The sequence below is a fragment of the Chaetodon auriga genome, chromosome 17 (assembly GCF_051107435.1).
Source record: "Chaetodon auriga isolate fChaAug3 chromosome 17, fChaAug3.hap1, whole genome shotgun sequence".
NCBI classification, from domain to species: Eukaryota; Metazoa; Chordata; class Actinopteri; order Chaetodontiformes; family Chaetodontidae; genus Chaetodon; species Chaetodon auriga.
The window spans coordinates 19,174,558-19,196,018 of record NC_135090.1 but is presented as its reverse complement, the minus strand read 5'-3'; the positions used below and the strand labels follow the sequence as shown (position 1 = coordinate 19,196,018).

Genomic DNA, 21,461 nt, shown 5'->3' with positions numbered 1-21,461 from the left:
CATGTATTTAGGAGAGTGCATATTGTGGTATACTAAGAGTAATAATAACATTGCTGTGATCTGTATCAATTTACATAGCTTCTGATAAAAACACGTCATTTGGTCATTTGGTGTAACCATTGTGGTCCATTGGTGTAATGCCCATATTGGCATAAAAAAATGAAGTACATGTCTCATAAGTATTGGTTTAGAATAATGCACACTTACACATACCAACACGTGAATTACAATGGATTTTGAATAGATTTTCCTTTCCATTTCCCAACTTTATGTGAGGAAGTGGGCTGAAGTGACTTGTTGGAAGATTAATGACTGTCTCATAATATGGAGACTTAGGACCTATCGCATCATTATACTTCTAATGATCACTCTACATATAGTACTTTAGTAAGTAGTTTGACTTATTTCATTTTTGTGATTGCATACATATTGTTTTGGAAAAAAAAGTTTTATTACACTGAATGACATTTTAAGGGCCACCCTTTAAAAAACAGAGTAAAAGCACATGTTGTACACAATTCACTTCTTAAAAAATATTAAAGTTAAGAACTAGACAGTCCAAGGTACCCAAAAAAGACAAATATTATAGTTGTGCACGAATTTTATTTTTTGGTGCACTGAAAACCTGGTTTCGTCTTTGACCCAAAGGTTGTGTAAAAGCAACACTCTGGTAGTAATTTGCCCGTATTTCAATGAAAAGAAGAGAGTAAATCGTCCAAATCTGTTGGAATTTAAATAATTCAAGCACATTTTGTGTATTTAATAGGTATTTAACCATCGTAGGAACTTCCTTTCTCCTCACTGTATTTGTGACTTTTCTCTCTTTCAATCCACTTCATGTTAGTATTTTCACTTTGTTGTTTTTAAAAGGATCCATATGTAAGAATTGGCCACCTGTAGAATTCATCCTCCACACAAACAGGGGGCAGCATCACCACAAAGTTAAGATAAGTAACCGCCAACAGTAGCCGCTACTAGCTAGTTAGCTCAGTTTGTTGTACAGCTAGCGGTCCGATTAGCTGACCGCCTGGACTGAGGCTTAAAGCACCGAGGGACTGTTTGTCTCTGACTCCAGGGACGAAGGAGACTTGGCGGGATCAGGCGAGGACAGGAGAGGCGTGAAGCGGGAGAGGAGCGAGAGGGAGGGAGGTCGGGCATGAGTCAGCGCCCACCTCCGGAGGCCTGAGCCGGGGATACAGCTGGGTCAGCTCCACGAGCCAAACATGGCAAGAAAGCCATGTTGGTGTTGTTGGACTGAGGGCAGACTGGATGCTACAGTGACTCACTATCACCTCTTGAGGCACTAAGTGGAACTACAAGACAGGACGGCCCGAGGCTAACTGGTTAGCATGCTAATTTCAAGAGATATCTCTGCAACAGATTAGTCTTTGACGTCATGCCAAAACTGGCATTTCGGTTGCTAATTCTGGTTAATTTTGAAAGCTTTAAATTAAAATTCTTACATAAAGCTCCTTCAATGCTTCACTTGTACACAGTAGATGTTAAAAATGTCAATAGCATGAGTAGCTTTTATTCTACTCACAATCAGAGTGAGTATTGATGTTTTCACCTCCTGCCTCCTGCATGCTAATGTTAAAGTCTGTGTGTTTCCTTTTTAATGAGGGATTTCTAGCTCCTGGTGTCTAAAACTAAGAAGATCCTGAATATCTCTCATCTTTATGTCACTAATGTTGGTTGTTATACAGCCTCCTGTGTGGTGCAGAAACACAGACTCCGAATGGACGATTCACGACTTTTCACTCACCATCGATGGAAACAAACGCTCTAAAGATCCACAGCTACAAGCTTTTAAGAAAAACAGAGAAGTATTATGGCACCATGAATCTCCTCCAGCTATTTTCAATACATTACCTTCAATTCTGAGGCTTACAAACTTTAATTACTGGAGTAAATCACTGTATTTAAAAGCTGTCGTTAGACTGACTACTTCAGCACTGACGTCTGTTCAGCTCCACTTTTCCGACAGTTTTAAGATTTTTTTACATTGTGTTTAACAAGACAAATAAATACCATTTTTTTAACTATATTTCAACCTCACGGACCAATCATATACCCTGAATACCAGCTAAAATCGCACAGCTTGACATTTAACTCAAGGCCTCCTTACTAGCAGCTTTCAATTACATCTTGTGGTCCTCATGCAGAGAGTCTGACAGGTGGAAACTACACTGCTGTCGTCCGAATAAATCAACTTTTTCTTTGTTTTTACAGTTTTTACTGTACACATGAAGAAACCCTAATATTTCATTAGTCCACAGTTTGCCTGGCAGCAGTGAGTATTCTGTGTATTTCTGCTCATGTCCACAGAGAGAGCGTCTGTCTGAAGGGGAAACCACTGTGTAGCCCTCCGGAGCTGCTTGGAGACCAGCTGTTTGAGAAAAGTAAACAAAGACTCAAAGGAGGGGGGACAGGAGTTCCGAACTTCCTGTATTGTTGCCCACAAAGTGCGTCAGAGGATCTTTCCTGACGACACGCAAGCAGCAGCACATTAACTATATACTGAGACACCTGAGGCCGCGTTAAAAATCACAGTATTTTCTGCAAAAGTGCAGCTTAAAGTTCCGAAAATTAAGATTTAAGCGAGTGAAGCCGTGCGCAGTTTCAGCATTTCGTCTTTATTTTGTGAACTTTTCTGAATGAACCTGACGACTATCCCTCGAGGGTGAATGATTCACTGAGCACCTGTGAGCAGGTTTCCCTTCCTGAAATCTCAGAAGAGAAAAAATGGATCAGAAAATAAGCGAGTGCGCAGCTGAAAACAGCGGATGATTCCTTTTCTTTACGGAGTGCGATGGTTTAATATGATTCAGGTAATAATACAGACGGGAATGCTCTCCTGAAGTCGCCCAAAGGATTATCAAAAACAAACCTCAAAGTTTCTTCCTCTCTGATCTTTGTATTAATCTGTTCATTTTTTGCTCATTTCTGCAGTTTCACATTGAGTTACCAGTTTCAGGTCTGTCTAAAGGTCTTTCTTACAGTCGAACCAATATCGCAATTTATCAGCTTTCAGCAGGATCAATTTGTGAAAATTGATTCAAGTTGAAGGAAACCATCACACAGCCCATTATCACCATCACTTTCTGCACAAAAATCTCAATTAACACCTGGTTTAAAATAATGCAAAATGCCATTTAAAAAATATAGTTTAAATGATTAGTAATTCATTATAATAATTATATTTTTTCAAGCAGAAATTCTCCACTTCCATCTGTTCAAATATGCAGATTTGCTGCTTTTCTGTCATACATGATAGTAAACTGAATATCTTTTTGGACTGTTGGTCGGACAAAACCAGACATTTGAATACATGTCTTTGAGCTGTGGGTGATCGCAGCAGGCGTCAAACTGAAACCCGTTCTGATTCTGACGTTAGTTCCTTTACGGTATGTTACACCAGTGCTATTTGTTTTCTCAAATTTGTTTAGCCAAACGGCGTGTGTGCATGTGTAGGTTAAGAGAAAAAAGAAGAACAAAATAAATCAATAAAATATAATTTAGCCATGAAAAGAAGAACTCACTATGAAGCTGTTAAAAACTTTATATAATTCAGTCCAATAGGACAGGACCAGTAACATGGGCCTGAAGTAATAAATAAAACTATAGAAATAAGTCTCCCACAATGCCAACAGAAAGCGATCATCACAAGCTTCTTACACTTTTATTGCAGGGACATTTTATTGGACAGTATTTGATTATAACTACTGACAGAGGGTGTTTACTTTCTGCACTAAATTAAGTCCACACTGTTTTGTTTTGGGTTTTTTTTTAAATTATGGTTTAAATAAACAGACACTGTATTCATGAAGTCGAGATATTCACTGTGAAAACCGCTGAAGATAACATCTTATCATGGCTCACGCAAAGTTTAGTCTACAGCTCAGACTGAAGCTTTACTGACAGCTAGCTTTGACTGGTTCCATCCAAAGGCATTAAATTCACCTGATGGATGTCAGCAGAGCAGCCAGGTCGGGACGGCGTCAATAAAACGATTCATTCTTTGTGTCCCCTGAAGACCAGGAGGGACGAGGTTGGTGCGGTTTCCTTTGTACCAGAGTCAGACCGCAACCTCTGAGGCAGAGAGGACTCCTGAAGAGCTAGCATGTTTGTAACTGTGCTAAGATTAATCACTGCTACCTTATAGAGCAAAGAAAACACTGAGTTGAAGCCTCATTTAGCACCAAGCTGAGAGTTTTTCAAGCCAGTCTTGGACATTAAGCATCATTATGTGATGGCTTGAGGGCACAAAGTATGAGGAGGGCTCTTTGAGTTCCCAGGGAAAGACATTCTCCACAGCGGAGTTTAAGCATGTGATAGCATGCCACGCAATTATCATTTCCTCTCTGATGAAGGAAAAGCCTTGAGTGCAGGCCCGGGAGGAGGGGTGACGAACTGGGTCAAAAGGCAAAACAAGAAGCCAAACAAATGTCTCAACAAGTTATCAGATGATGAGGAAGTGAACCGGGTGCTCCCACAACGTGCTGAGAAATTCACCAGAAGTGGAGACGGCAAGTTATATCAAGTTTAAGTTAATACCTTGAAGACACTTCAGTGTGTTCAGGGAAAACAAAAGAGACTGAATCTGCATCTGGAGCCTTGAATTTAATTTTTTACCCAATTTAAAAGACTTCAGCATCTTAAATTCAGAGGGCAGAGGGGTGACCACAAAGAGACACAAAACGACTGCGAAGAGATGTAAAACAACCACAAGAGACATAAGAAGGACTACAAAGAGACAAAAAACAACCACAAAGAGACGCAAAACAACCACAAAGAGACGCAAAATGGCTACAAAGAGACACAAAACAAACACAAAGAGAACAACAAAAACACAGTTGATTTGTGTCTGCGGTTACAAATAGCAGCTATTTATTGGTATGAGTTGTTTATTTGGCATTAATTTACTACACTGAAGAAACAATGAGACTATTAATAATGTATTTTATTACTGCTGAGAACTCAGGCTTCAAATATGAGTCATAACACGTTTTTACTCATCATACAAATGTGCCCCTCCGTCCCTTCAAGTCTCTAAACCCACCCCTGAAATAAGGATCTTCCATCCCAATCAAATTACTGTCAATTACACTCTTTTCAAGTCCAGATCTTTAAGCATCAAGTAAAAAAAATCCCCCAAACACTGCAGCAGCTGCAGTCTATTGCCTGCACCAGGAGAAACGAGGGAACAGCCACCATTAAAAATAGAACCAAGTATCATTTGGCCGCCGTTTCTCCCGTCCTCTGTTGGGCGATGTAATGTACTGTTCTAAAACTTAATTATTTATGTTGTTTGGCCAAATAAGCTCAATGAAAAAAAAGCACAGTGTTTATATGATGAATAAACAGAGGGACTGGCCCGCTGGCTCGTCGCTCAGGGACATGAGGAAATCTGCCGTGCGGATCGACTGCTGGGGAATGGCAGTGATGCACATTTTCACACCCAGCATGTAACGCTGCAAATTCGTAGATCTGTGAACTGCAAACGTCTGTTGACACGTAAATCTGTCAGTTCTCAACATAACACAAAATCCTTCAAGCCAATTGGTGTTCTGCATTAGCATGAAGAGCTGCTGCAGCTTCAGTATGTGTCAGCCCAATTACCTTCAATATGTACTTTTAATGCATTTTGTTCTAATTCGATTTATATCCAAGTGTTTCCGGCTGCATGAGGATCCCTGAAGATTCACCTCAAAAAGTGTCTGTTTCCTCACTCACGACGACACATTCATATGCACCAAATCCTGAACAAACACGTCTTCCTTTCACACACCGGTCACATCAGAAGAGACAAAACTGAAGCCACTGACGAGAGATCAGGAACAAACAATGCAGCCGCAGACTGTATGTTAACACACACACAAGCAAAGAAAAGCCAGAATGATCTGTTTGCATCAAAGACCTCAGAAGAGAAGAGACTCAGAAAGACGCAGAGACGTCACAGAGTACTCATGTACCAGACGTAAATTGTAATGTTGTAAATGTTTGTCATTATGATTCATCAGCTTCGTGTCTTATTGACGTATTCATGTCATGATTTCAATGTTTGGCTGAAAACCACAGCCAACCCAATTCTCGTAAAACGTTCACTTTTACCCACATGAAAGCATGAAATTAAAACTATATTACAGCTTTGCCCCACCGATGCCTTCACCTCGGCCCTCTGATATGTCCCGTGGCTGTCACAGGTGTCAGACCCTGTACTGCTCATCTATGGTAATGAATTCTACCGTGTGACTAAAAAAATATAGATTTGAAGTTTATATCAAGTTTCATGAAGTTAGAATAAAGCTTTTGTTCAAAAACAACACAACATTACTTTTAAAGAAAGGTGCAATACAAGTTTATTATTATTACCATGAGTACCATGAAAATCTCACACTGCTGCAGGTTTAGCCCAGAACTGCTAATAATGTTCAGCTTCTGTTGCATATTGAACCACAATTTGCTTCCAAACTAGTTGCGATGTGACCAAACCATCACGTACGGGCACATTCAGCTCAGATTTAGGTCAAGATTAGGTTCTAGTGTCACACTCTGCACATCCATCATTCTGCACAATGAGCTCAAACATCCAAGTCCAGTAACGTTAAGGAAAGCACGATGTGGAGCGGAGAGTCTCCACCAAGGCTCTGGATAGTCATCATCTGTCAACTCAGCGCTCCGTTCATCTTCCTCCTCTTAAACAAAAAGGCTCCACTTTCAGTCCAGGAAATGATCCAAATTCAACCATTTCTACACACTGAAATGGGAGGGAATGATCCAATCTGGCAACAACGGTTGAATCCAACAAACAGCGACTCAGGTAACGTAGAAAAGTTTGTTAATACTGTAAAAAGGTCAGATCGACAGCCAGGCAGGTGTGAGAAAACGCAGAGGAAGGAGCAACACGTCGCTGTCCTGTGAAAACCAGGCATCTCAAAAACATCTACTTCTCATGAGCTGAGCTCAGATGATCAATTGGATTTTTTCCCCTCAGAAGCAGGAATTTCTTCTCAATCCATGAAAACCAGCTGATGAAATTCAACACCACCAAATTTAGAGATCTGTGGTTTTCACTGGGCAGCGATAATAATGAGAGGTCTGAAAAACCAAACTGGCAAGTGGTTCCAACAAGTCAATTAAGTATTTTCCAGTATTTATCACGTTTCCATGAATATCACCAATATCATGACATCTTTTTCAGGCAGTATCGCTCACCACTATGATGGAAGACCACCTGCTCTCAGCTGAACTCGCTCTAATCGTAATTCAGGCCACGTAGGAAGGAAATAATCATCCTATTTTAAGCCAAACAACACAACTCAAGCCAGCAGGATGTAGTGATCTAATTGCTTTGTGGTCAGAAGAGACAACTGAGCAGTTCCTCTTCAGACCGACATCCAAACCCATCAGCCGACAGGAAATGCAGAACACAGCGTGGACGTGTGGACTCACCTTTTAAATTTTTCGGGTTATTCTGCTTGGTCCGCGGCATCTTTCCACCTCAGTTCACAGGTGCATGTTGGGGAAAGTGGATTCTAGCGTTGGACCTCGAGAAGAGTCGACTCCGGAGCCACAGTCTGGGTACATCTGCAGAAAACACATGCATGGAGTCAGAATGGGCTAAAGGTGAACTCACACTGATCGAGGCGCTCTGCAGGCCTGGCAGCCTGTGGAGTCCTCTGCTCTCACTCGGCGGCCATCTGCGAGTCCAGGACCGAGTCGCCGATTGAGTTTATTCCTCAAACAGGTGCCCCGGCCGGACCTTCAGGCCTCTCCTCTCTGAGCTGCTCTGTGATAGTGTGCAGTGCGGCTCGGGCTACTGTCTGCTGTCAGTGGGAGGAGGTGTGAATATGTTCTCCCCATATCAATATAACCTCTGCAGCAGCTGCTATCTGCCACTCTGATCTCAGACGCTGCCGCTGTTTATGGGAAACGTCTGATTGACATGTCAGCGGCTGATACAGAGCGCCCGCTCTTCACTTTGACGAATGTCAGCGCGAATGACGAATGATGCAAACAATAAGGTCCTGTGTACGCCGGTGATGAACGCTCAGGGCAGCTGGGCGGCCACACAGAGGTTACTATCAGAGCGATCTCCCTGCTGAAGTTAGATCACTGCACAAAGTCAAAACATCGAAGCGGCTGAACCCACCTTCGCAGTGGAAAACATTTGATCTGATCGCTTTCGATGCCCTTTAGCACAACGAAAGATCACAGGCTTAATATGGGTTTCATGCAAATTCTGGTTTGCTAAAACAACGTGAGGCAGAAAGGTGGGTGTTGAAGTTAAATGTTACTGAGATGTCAAAGCCACAGAGCTGCAAAAGCTTTTGTCAGCTGCTTGATATGCATAAACAACTGCAGAAGCTCACCTCTGCATAGACCCCCCAAAAAACACAAATCATGAATAAATATCTAATTCAAATCATTTTTTAGCTTTCTTGCCCTTGCATCATCTCCATCATGTCCCCACAACACCTCAACCCCTGTCAGAGCATTGCAGAGAGCAGCAGAGCTTCAGGAACCAGCCTTTGTTTCCCCCCTCACCAATATTACATAACACTTACTACAACTGGATGATGATGATTTTTTTTTTCCTCCATACAGTTGGTACATGTGGCGCTAGAGCAATGACATCATCTCACGGTGGATTTCGGTATAGACTCGCTGTGTGCACGGCGCCTGCACCAGGTCGCATAAAAACACGTCCAGGTCGCGCGACAGAAACACGAAGAGCGGCTCACCTGGATCCCGCGGTGATGCACAGTTTTGCTTCGGTGCAGGTTCGACGTCGCGGATGATGAGGCGGAGGAGGGAGACGTGCACATTTCCTCTGGCGTGTCTGTCAGTCCGTCTGCCGGCCCGTCTGCGTGTCTCTGCGTGCGTGCGCGCGTGTGTGTGTGTGTGTGTGTGCACAGATATGTGAGGAAACACCCTGATGCTGACACCAGAAAAAACACACACACATACCAGCGCTGTAACGCTATGTCCTCACCGCGTCAGGCCGAAATGCAACTTGCAGGTGACTAATGAGTGATGATTTCCTTCACACCTGAGGATCAACCAGAGGCATGACGTGCACGAGGGGCAGCAGCGGCGGAAAAGCACGCATACTCACGCATTGGTGGTGTCTGAGACTGCCTGACATAATTAATAACCTTCAATATCAGAAAAAATAAACACATAGCGATGCTGCATGTGTATGTTTTTGTACACGTTGCAGGGGAAATGAGCACCCGGTTCACGGGGTGCAGCCGTGACAAACGCTGCAGAAGGCAAAGAAATGATGGGATTTAAATGCATGGAATTAAGTCAGCAAAAACAATGCATGGGAATAGCGTATTTTGTGCCTGTTGCAACACGTGAACGCCCTGTAAGTGAGGGAGGAGCCAGGGAAAACCCCTCACCGTCTCTGCAACAGCGCTCGAACGGGACACTTCCCCCTTATCCAACAAAACCAAACACTCAGCCTGCACACATGCAGCCCGGTCACATCACAAGCGAAGACAGTGAACACACGAACACACTCGGGGTGACAGAAATAGCTTGTGGCTTACCTACAGCGCAAAAAGAGCAACAAAGAGCGCTGCGTAGAGAAGCGCCGGGGAGCTCAAGTTGCGTCCTCTGAGCACGGTTTGCTGCACAACTCCACACAGGAAACTGCGCCAAGAAAAAAAAAAAAAAAAAAAACCCGGCCAGCTCACCTGCCTCCACCTGGTCAAACCGTGAAGACCCCTCAAAGTTCACGGCGGGCTAAAACCGGACGAGCGACACACAGCGATAAGAGCATGTCCGACCCTCAGAGGCTGCAGCTACCGACAGCGACCTATATCACACTGACAGACACCCGCTACGGCTCCCGCTGGAAGAACACGGGGGTGAACAAATCAAGCGCACTCAAAGTTAATTTATTAATACTCACAGGTGCAGGGTTGTAACACACCTTTGCGTGTAAAGAGGAGGGGGTACAGCTCTGTGTTTTCTCCCTTCACCTTCTCGCTCACTTTCTATTGCAGGAAACAGACAGGCCCACTGACGTCAACGGGGGTCCCGTCTCCGCCTCTCAGCCATGAGGGGGTCCTCTCCGGGCCGCGGGGGGGTCCCGACGTCCGCGCCACCGCCGCAGCACCGATGACTCCTCGTGCTGACACTGAAACCGGAACTTCACCCTCGCGTCGATGCGTGCTCGTGAGCCTGCGCCCCGTCCTTCTCCTCCTCCTCTCGCGGTAGGATCGTATTGAGACTTCTTCCTGGTCGAGCGGCGAGGAGCCGCAGGTCGTGTCGAGTGTCGTAAACCCCTCTGACGGACCCCCACCCACCCTCTCCTCTGCACATAGTTTAGGACTGACGGTTTTCCCGGAGGTTCCTTGTTGTCAGGTCACGTTGTGCCCCTCCGCCACTACCGACCGGGCTTTCCCGTGCACAAACCTGCAGCACGGACGCAACAGCGGGTCTCTCTGCAAAGGACCGGTGCTCAGTGAAAATAAACATACATGAGCCGTGGCCTCCATCGGTGCCAAGCAACCTCACGGTGGAGGAGGTACTACCACAGTGTAGAAATACTGTTACAAGTAGAAGTCCTGCATTCAAAATCTCTCTTAAGTAGGAGTACAAGAGTATCAGCATAAAATATACTTAAAGAGAAACTATGTTAATTATGCAAAATGGTCTGTTCCAGTATAATGTGTATTATATTATTTAATTATACTTACTGATGCATTAGTACATTAATGTTGCTGCTGGCCAGCTTGTGAATTTCTCCCCGGAGATCAATAAAGTCTTACTGATAGCATCAGTCATTTTGATTATATTTTGTATTGTTACTCTCAGTCTGCAAAGTTGACAGATAAATGCAGAAATGGGATATAGTATTCATAAGTTTGTTTTTATTACCTGAGAATGAGCTCTTTATATCCACAGAGGGAGCGGGTCCTCTTCCACAGCGCCCTCCATTTCGTACTGCCATGTTTCTACAGTAGCCCAGAACGGACAAACAGAACACTGGCCCCAGAGAGGGACTTTTGTGTGTTAGCCTATCTGTGTGAAAGAAGGCTAGCTGACCATCATAAACCAGTCAAAAACACTAATACAGAACACGAGTGGAGTGGAGCAAACATAACATTTATACCTTCGTCTTATCCTAAAGTACAGACAATACTGTCTGTCCTCCGGCTTGCTGAACAAGCTAGCAAACAAAAATCCAGAGAAGTGCGCTAGCTAATGGCATTTTGTAGGCTAGCTAGCAATGAGCTAAACTAGCTAACTGGCACTGTGAACGGTTTGAAAACTCACCTACAAATGTTGATATCATTGATCATCATAGATGTTGAAAAGTGTTAAACGTGTTCTTCGCTGCTAACAATACATGCTCTGTCTGTAGCCCAGTTAGCTACAGCTTAACCAAAACAACTGTCTCTGTGCCAAATCAACTGCAGACACTGGGAGGCTACAGGAGCTATAGCTACAGTATCTCCCAAGCAAATATATTTCTTTCTTCCTTTTATAAATAAAATAAGATTAGCCTAAAAATAAACTACTTTTTAAGATAAGACTTTATTGATCCTATACCGGGGGAATTAAGTCATTACAGCCAGCAAACACAGTGGCACAAAAGGGTCAAGATAAAAAAAAAAGTGTACAGGATACAGAATAGAAAAACAACTATGTATATGTACATTTCTACAGATTGTAAAAACACTAAATGCCATAAAAATCCTACTGCCCATAAAGTACTATTGCCAATATTCATGTAAAAAAAAATACGCATATGTTGTATTGCACTTGAGAAATATTAATTCTATGTATATGCACAATATATACAGTTTATAAAAATACTGTTGCAAAAATGAATAATAAATAATGTTATTGCACAGTTGAGAAAAAATATATAACAACTTAGAAATGATAAGATGTGAAGGAATTGCACCAGATGAATGGATAGTGTGAGCATGTATTAGCATTGATAACTAGTGCAAAACAAAGTGGGTTTATGATGTAGAAATGGGAAAAACAGCATCAACTCGGAAGGCATAGATTAGTTTGTGATGCCTGCCGCAAAAATCAAAAAGACAGGATAGCCAATGCTAGTATTTCCCAATCTCAACGGCAATATTTGTCCAACATTTTTGTATTTTGATCAGTTGAGAAAAGACCTACACAAAATCCTCAGTGTCTCACCCGCTGTAGGTCTAACTATGTGAGCGCATATCAAACGTGTTAAGTTTCAAATGACCTTTGTGAATTCACACTCACTTTTGCTTGTGTTTCCCCTCGTTAATTCACATTTTCCACAGAAGCTTTTTCTTAGCAAACCGTTAATGCTGTTGTCTTAAAGCTAGTGGAGAGAAAAACACCAACATGGAGGGAAATTCTACTTGTTGCTCAGTTTCACCTTTCTTCCAATAAACATGTGAAAATACCATGAGACAAGGCCGTCCCATAATGCAACATGTTCTCACAGCCCACTCAGTCAGAGAAAGGTCTGCAAACAAAACGATTTGAAAACATAAAATAAGTTGATTCTAATTTAATATTTTTATATGTTTGCTCTTGTTTTTTTTGTCACAGTGTCAATATCTTTATGTCCTTGGCAGCAGAAGAAACAGGTTGCCTGGGTGCTCTGGTGTGCCTAATGCCAAGACACCATGTTGTTATTTTTATCCTGTGATGGTCCAGCGATGACACATCACTGAACCAAAAAGGTCATGCTATTTTTTGCCACATAGTCAGAAATAGCTCTCATATAAATACGTAAATAAATCTAAAGTTTTCCCCCAGCAACCAGAAATCTATAAGCAAAAACACATAAAATGTCCATGTGTACCCGAAAGCCTCACAGTATAATCAGCACACATGGACAGGACTTTCTTTAAATTAGAGACAGGCTGATTTGTATTGAATTTAATCCTTAGTATGAGAAGAGAGGAGCCACACTGCCGAACTAAACTTCAGTAGCTGCAGTTCCTGCAAAAGCCGTCTCAGAGAAACACACTGTCACCCAGAGAAACTTTGCTGCAGTGAGGCAAATCTACCCATTAATAAGTGATTGTGTGACAGCCGCCCACCATCATATCACAGGCTTCCTGCAGACTGCAGAGTGGGACTCCTGGCTCAGTCGAGCTTTATGACTCACCTTTTTCAACTGCAACAACTTAAAATGGCACATTTGAATAGTGGAACTTTTTTTTTTTTCTGCAAGAATAGGAACGAGGTGTTCACAGCCAGATATCTGAACATTGATCCAGCGTTTCTGTGCGTTCCGGCGATTTATTTTCGATGACTGAGGGGTGCTGATGACTGCATGCATGTAAAAGTGATTCCCAAAGACTTTTTGATAATTACATCAACTGAAATAGCAAATTTTGTCACAATGACTTCTCATTTTTTCTAAGAATGAGAATTTGCTTTGAGTTTTTTTTTTTTTTTTTTTTGCATTCACTGCTGTCTGAACACCCACACAAAAATTTTGATGTTTTCAGTTCTTCAGTGCAGGATGAAAAAAAAGGCAAGGAGGGGGGTGGAGTGTGTGTGTGTGTGTGTGTGTGTGTGTGTGTGTGTGTGTGTGTGTGTGTGTTTGTGTGTGTGTGATGTGAAAACCTTTTTACATAACCACATTTTCCCTGAGAAGACAGCTTGTTTGGTTTGAGCTAAGGCAATGCCAAGAGCAGAACAATTGTTTATTAATTGAGCCCTCAGCTGCCGTCCTGTCAGCCAAAGTCAATACGAGTAGCCATCAAATCTGAGCTTTTTGTGGTTGAAGCTGGACTCCATCCATTTGTGTCTTTAAGGTTCAGCAAAAATGCAGTATTGCTGTGGTGTTAGCAGAGTTGGAGTAGTGGAGTATGTGATGGGAGGGGCTCAGGAGGGGGGGTTTGTCAGTTGCAGCTAGCTTGCGTAAGCTAACGCTAATGCTTAAACTCCATGACTTGGTTGAATATTCTGTCTCTAACTGATTTTTTAATGTGTAAAACCTGTCAAATGGTTATGCACACAAATGCTACATCCATCATATAGCGCTAAAACCCAGAGCTAAAGCTAAATGTCAATGAGTTAATAATCCCACAAAACAAGTTAATAAAAGTGCATCATTGTCTGTGTATTGGACAATAGAGCTAGTCAGCCCTGACATAAGTATTTCTTGTAAAAATGAAATTAAATCTATTGTAACATAACCTTTGGATGATTTGGATGCTTCCTATAAAATGGTTCTAGATAAACAAGCCATGGGCTAGGTCTGTGCTTTATGGTTTGTATTTTCAAACAGCGTGCTTTACTTTCACAGGAGAAAAAAGGACTAGAAGATGAGGAATAACTGAAGAGTTTGGCAAATGTGACGATCTGATGGAAATTTGGCTGAAGTTTCTGGAGTGTAAACTTCCCGAAACCAAATCAAGGACAGGAAGGAGCTGCTAACGTTACACTAGCATCTCGGCTTCCTCAGGTTGGATCAGCCCTGAACTGGTATTCTAATATAGCTTATGTGTAACAACACATAATAATCTTGGTGATCTGTGGAAAAAAGGGTGATAGCATCTTACGTTAGAGCAGATAAACACATTTTTGCTCTTGACCTCATCCTACAAACTCTTTTTATCCATAATATTGCTTTTATTAGAGCCCTATACATGTCGCTTCTTCATCTCTGTCATCTATCTACTTAATATTTTCATTGTTTCTCCATATTTTAGTGTTCCAACTGTTGTTTGTGTACACATGACATCTGTTGCATGAAAAGAGATGCCTCTCCTATTGCTCTTTCTGAGGTTTCCTCTTTTTTCCCCTCATGTTAAAGGACATTTTTTGGAGTTTGTCTTTATCCGAACAGTCTCAGGATAGAGTGTTGTGTGTTGTACGATTAGAAAACTGTTCAATTCAATGAGCTAGTCTTGACCTGAATCCTCACATTCTTACACTGGTACAGAGCTGTTTGTCAACTTACCGACTCAATGGACAGTCTTCTTGACACTCCCAAGCTCTGACATGTCAGTAAGACCTTTGTCAGGGCAGCAGTATAATCACAGTTTGGTCACATTAAAGAGGGGGACTTCCTCAACTGCCCCCACAGCAGTGTTAGTGAATGACAGCGGGGCTATTAATATCCTTGAGGGTAACAGAAAATAAGCACAGCTGCCCAGCAGAACTGTCCTCATGAACAATAGCTTCTTATGTGAAGGGAAGCGCTGCTGTTTGTGTCCCTTGCTAACCGATAACCATTCACGGGGGTTCGTGTGCTGTTTTACATCTTTGTTTCCCTTCGTATCAAATATAGATATTTATTGAATGCCACCTTCCAAAGAAAGACAGTGCTCGTAATGCCTGGGTGTCCTCTTTCTCTTAGCAATGAGACGTTTGGGTAAAGATTGATGTTGTTGAAGTATTTATAGGGTGGCGTCCTTTTATCCTTTTTTTTTTTCTCTGTACACTTCCTATTGCTGCAGATATGCAAGGAACTGGCTATAAACACCTTATATAAATACACTACAATGGTTTGGCACCCAAGCTGTCCTGTGTAGATAAGCTTACACACATATCACACCGGACACTTAAACACCATTACAGAATCCACAAGCACAGCTCGCCCCTCTAACCTAATAAACTATATTTCAGGGTGTTCAATTAGAGGTATCATGCATGGTTGTAAAAGGTAAATTATGGGGCTATAATGTCCACTGCTCTCAGTGTAATTTGTATCCATAACGGGTGTTTTTTTTTTTAATCCACAGTGCAGCAAGGCTTTAGAGAGACAGGCTGCAGGTTTGAATCTAACTGCTGTGCAAAATGTCTGTTTCCATATATTCCCCACAGCACTGATAAAAGGCGGGATTGTACACATTCCTGGATGCTTTTTGTTTACAGCGCACCATATGATGTTACATAACTGAGGCTGTTGCCTTGGCAACACCGGGACTCCACCCCCCATCCAACCACCCTTAGACACGCATAAACACACACACACACACACCCCGCTGTGGCAACAGGACGTTCTCCGGCCACATGACTCGACTGGTTGATTGAACGCTCGCTGATACACACTATTAACGAGATGGCCTCTCTCTGGTGTCTGGAAATGTTGCTCCTGAGAGATATTTTACAGTCACCAGGAGGCGAAACATCTCCGCTCTGATGGCCCACCCCGGTGCTGTTTGATAAACAAATTAAACATTCACCACATTTTACTACCAGCACTGAAACAATCCTGTTATTTATGGCTGTCCATCAACGCAAAGCCAACCAAAATGGGATGTCAGCTCTCACTCAGGCTGTGCAGCACAATGTGCATGTTGTCAGTAGTTGAATGGCGACAGTGTGAGTCAGTTTTCATGACTTTATGTGAGCAATCAGCTCCGCTAGTTGAATTCAAGGTCAGGGAGGCTCTCCTGCCTTCCTGAGCCATACAATAACAACACCAGGCATCCCCGCACAAGAGCTGTCTCTTTGTGTTGAAGGGTACAGCGCTGAGTACTCTCTCAGCTCTCGCCGCCGTCTCAAAGCGCCATTCACATGCCATCTGACAGTCCATCGAACCAGCCTTTGGTCCAGGAGACAGGAATAGTAGCTCTGGGCTTTCCCGGCTGCTGAATATGTCAGCAAACTCATCAATTAAAAGACATTTCCCCCTCCACCGCCCCACAGTTATTTTACCCATCTCCTGTTTCAAAGAAAGTCGCCCAGAAGAATAATACTGCCTCAAACTTCTGCAATGCGTCTTTACGTCTTTTATATAACGGCATGTTAGTCACATTATTGTTGCAGCTTATATAAAGTGAAATCCAAATCTTTGAAAAGTACCTGGCGTCATCACTCAGGTCGTCCACCTCTTTGTTTCAGACTGAAATATCTCAACAACTACTGCATGGATGGCCATGAAACTTCGTACAGATCTTCGTGGTTCCCAGACGATGAATCTCAGTGACTCTGGTGATCCCCCAAGTCTTCATCAACTACCACCAACAACCGCAATACTTTGTTTGACATTGATCACCAAATGCTGACACTTTGTTAGCATTGTTATTAGCCCTGTTTCCATGGAGGTGTTTTTATGTGCATCCAGGAGGAGCATCCACACTTTCAGTGTGTAATAATAATTTTAATTAAACATAATGAACAACAATAAAAGTGCAAACATGCAACCAGAAACAATGAAATCAAAGGATGAGGTCAGATAATGACAAGAAAATAGAGATGATAGAAATAAACTTGATAAAAGTTTAATAATGTAGACAAATATATTTATTCAGTGCCTTTTTATTGGGCATCAACTTCGTATTTACACAGGTGTTGTTAAAAAAAAAAAACAGTTTTAAACTGCAAATAAATGCGTCGGATCGTAGTTTCGCCTGTGAGACACAGCTGAGACCTGAGCCTGAACAGAGTTGATGCAGACAGCTGCAGACATTAAAATTAGAGTGTATCTGCTGCGTGAGATGTGCAAGTAAAAAATGCGTCTCAAAAGCTTGTAGACACAGTATAAAGAGTTTTTTTGGACGACTCGTTCCACTAGTGTTTCCACCAGCAAACTGAATCAGGTTAAAATCCGGCCATGCTGTGGAAAAGGCATGTGTGTATAATGTGCTCATGTACAGTTCGTCAGTGCAGAGAGAACATCCTCACACACATATTAAGAAATGAAACTAAGGTCTTGTGGGCGTCTTCCGGCACGCAGGGATCGTAAAAACTGTCCAAAAGCAAGCAGCCTGGCACAGATCCAGAGATGCTTATCAATAAAGAAAGCAGTGTGTGTGTATTATGTGTCAGGATGTGTGTGAACAGACTTGATTGTTGGCCTTCAGAGGGAGAACATTGACGGTATTCCCGTGTCATCCGTCATGGCCATGCAGAGCTGTGCAGCGAATACTCGATGGCAAGTCAGACGGCTTCGGCTGCCTTTGTTTCAACATATGCAGCACAGAGCAAGATTATGCAAAGTGTGTATAACTGTGTGTGAAGTGTGGAAAAAAGCTGACATTTAGACTTAGTTTATATGGAGATTTTGTTTGTGTAAATCTTGGTTAAAGCTGGAATCCACTCAAGCTAAAGCCACTTTTAAGGCCGACTCTAAGCTTCATACAGTATGTGGATTTGATGTTTAATCAGTGGAGCAGAAGTGGAAAGATGTCGTTAAGTGAAAGATTTTACGCCCTTCTCTAATCCCTGGTGAGAAAATCACTTTGCCCGATGCCAGCTTTAAATGCAGCGCTTCTCGGAAAAGTATAGCTGAGGTAAACCCCGTTTCTGTGCCCCGTTTGACCCCAGTGGCTCCATCCAGCTCTCAGTGCCCTGCAAAATGAGTCTTTAGGAAAAATAAATTCCCCGTTTTTCACTGTTCCCATGTGACCTACATATTGTCCGCAGGAAAAAAAATAAAAAATAAACTGCTTTTTAAGCCGCTCTTTAAAGCATGGCCAACATCCTTCTTCTGGGATTTTGTTGCCCTGCGTTGAGTCACTGCCACAGACTTGGTGCCAATGAATTTACTACAGTCCTGCAGAGTTTCCATTCAGCTGCAGACACAAACCTGCAGACCGGGGTACGACACCGAGCCGGAGCTGTGACGACACCTCCGCAGCATCGCTGAGGGGGATGTGGGTTGAGGGAGGCCAGACTGAAATCCTGGATCCTGAAGTAGAAGAGTGTTTTTCAGGAGAAGCCTGGTGTTGTGTCAACATTTCCAGTGACGTTACCACAGAGGGAAAATTCCCTGCTGTTGGGAAGGCCAGGGCTGTGCTAATAAGGGAAAATGCTTTGAGTGTCTGCTCATATGACAGTAAATACACCATTTTGAGAGAAGAAAGAGCAGAAAATTAATAATTCCGTACGAGGGTGGAGCAGAAAAGACAAAGTGAGTGGCTGCGTTCTGTTAGATTACTGTTGCTAATATGTATTGTGAAAGCAATGGTAAACACAGGCCCATAGCTACTGATGACGACACTATGAGATGTTCGCTGCATTGTTTTTGATGTCTGGGAGGCTTTAACTATCCAGACAGGGTTGTATTAGATGCATGAGATGATTTATTTGATCTGATGACCAGCTGTGATGGTTCAGAACTTCTTATCCAGCCTCATATGAACATTAACCCGTTAGCTAACGCTTCCAATAATATAAAAATCTCAAAAAAGCGAATTTCCTCCCTGACTCCCAGATAATACAGAAAGACTACACTCTTACATATTATCTTAATCAATAGACCACAGTGTTATAAATCTAATCATGTTTTTCCTCTTGATTGTGGGACCACTGAGCAATAGCACCTGTGACACGATAAAGATCCAAACCACGTCACTGTCAAAAGGAACTGATCCATTTGGCTAATCATTTAGCCTGACATTAGCATGATACTCATTTGAGGAAGGGTTCATTTTGTATTTGCTCATCTAGGTTTTGATTTATTTTGGAAAATTACCTCCTTGTACACTATGTTGATTATTGTGAAATGCAATTTAAAATCTTCCCACTTTCTCTGTTTTCCTCTATAAAACGGGTCATATGTTAGCAGGCTAACGTAGCTTTGTTTTGGATCAGTTTGCTAACAGTTTCGCCTGGAAGTTTGTTAGCTTAAATATTTACTGAGGATGAATCTCTGTGTGAGAACTAAATTACATGGTGCAACCCCATTTTAATTTAGTTATGTGTAACACTCAGCTTAGTACACAGTAATGCTATAAATATTTGAACTAGCTGGTACTACTGTCTTTTGGGTTGTAAAAGGCTGAGAGGTACGTGTACTCAGTATCCTCATGTTTGACTGATTTTAGGCACGAAAATGAAAATATGATCAGGAAAAAAGGGAAGTCAGAGACCTGAGACGTGAAGGAAAATGAAAATATTTGGAGAGATTTTGAAACATTTCTGGGTTAAGAGTCATACATTTCATAAAGATGGAGTGGCGTAATGCTGCACTGACTCATGCGATCACTATTTCTACAAAAGAGATTGCAGATCGCTTAGGGGAATACTGAAGTGAAAGTGAAAAAGTCAACCCAAAACCTGGCATGAACTCGACCTCTTTTTTTTAACACAAAGGACATGGCGTAGCAAATGAGCGCAGATTATCTTTAAAGCCTCTTGAAAAATGCTCTTTTTCTAACATCATAACTGGAATATGACACCGCAGCGTTTAGCTACCTAAGAGTTCAGTCCCATCCTTCAAGTGGGAGTCTTCATTCTGTGTCTGCACTTTCCACTTGTTTGCACTCTGAATGCCTGGAAAACATTTGCGGGAAGAAGAGGGGAAAAAAAAAACAGAAGGAAAAAATCATGTCAGCTGTATTGTTGCTACTTTTAGACCCTTCAGTGGAAAAGAAAGAGGGCAGGAAACAAAGAAACGCACTGGGTTTGCCTGGAAAAATGCTGCACTGGTCAGAGAGGCGAGGAGGAGCCGGATGCTGCTCCCCTGGTACTTCAACCATCAGCTGATTTATGGGTTACACGCAGCACTCGGTAACCGTCGGCCGTCCCTGTGAGCTGGGCCCTGGGGAGTGTCAGAGCGGTGCTGGGGAAAGCGCCACTATCCAATTTATTGATCCATTAATTGTTCTCTGAGTGCTGGAAGGTAAACGATCCGTGCTTGACACGGACATCTACTTTTCTGTGATGCTGTCCACCTCAGATCCACGCGAATGAACGTTTAAGGTTTGTGTCACATTGAAATTCTGGTTTATTACAACTTCATGATGAAATCTGGATAAAAAGATGTCGGACAAGGCCCCAAACTCAGAGTTAGTGCACCCAAACGATGACCACGATCAAAGATAAACTAAGAACGTTCGGATGGATGAAGCTGGGGGTTTCTTTATAGCCAGAAGTCCACTTATTCGCCTTCCAGCCAAGATTAAAATGAGAAGACTGATACCACTGTAATGTTTGTTTATTAAAAAAAAAAAAAAAATTAAAGGCCAAGGAGACAGTTAGCTTAGCTTAGCATAAAGACAGAGTGTGCAGACCAAGTGAAATTCTTTCTGAATTCTGCCACTGTATTAAAGAAATAACTGTCCTTTGATGCTTCTGTCTGCACCCTTATTTTATTCTTATCATTGTTATCAAGTGGGTTTTATTCTCCATCTGATTCCTGATTCATTTTCTATCCCTCTGAGCTCCAGCACTTTGAGCTGTAATTCTAGCATGAGCGGTGCTTTACAAATAAAGTTTATTGTTATTACTAATTAACATGTGACGTCTTATTTGTTTAGTCTGTACAAAAGTCAAGACTTGACAACAAGACACCACCGCACACAGATACTTCACAGTCCTTATGCTGAGCTGAGCTAACCGTCTCTGAGCTCCACCTTCATATTTAACAAACAATTTTTTCATCTCAGTCAAGCAAGAAAGCAAATCAGTAAATTTTCCCAAAATGCTGAGGACAACATTCAGCTGGGACTGAATTAAGAAAGCTGAAACTTCCTGCATGTTTTGCATTGAATCAAAGTGTTTTCTTTGGACTGATAGTTTGATTAAAC

General features: G+C 42.3%; 1 protein-coding gene across 3 annotated transcripts in view; it reads right to left on the bottom strand.

The window, feature by feature from the left end:
• Positions 1-10,024, bottom strand: part of hivep1 (HIVEP zinc finger 1) — a 54,893-nt gene extending 44,869 nt beyond the window's left edge. Inside the window, exons 1-2 of one of the 3 annotated variants that reach the window (XM_076754789.1) lie at positions 9,926-10,024; positions 7,456-7,590 (exon numbers count right to left, since the gene is read on the bottom strand). In XM_076754789.1, the coding sequence (XP_076610904.1) occupies positions 7,456-7,495 (40 nt within the window). In that variant the 5' untranslated portion in view covers positions 7,496-7,590; positions 9,926-10,024. Of the gene's footprint in view, positions 1-7,455; positions 7,591-8,747; positions 8,917-9,560 lie in introns of those variants that run through there. The other 2 variants (XM_076754790.1, XM_076754792.1) reach the window with 2 other exon arrangements.
• Positions 10,025-21,461: the final 11,437 nt, after the last annotated feature.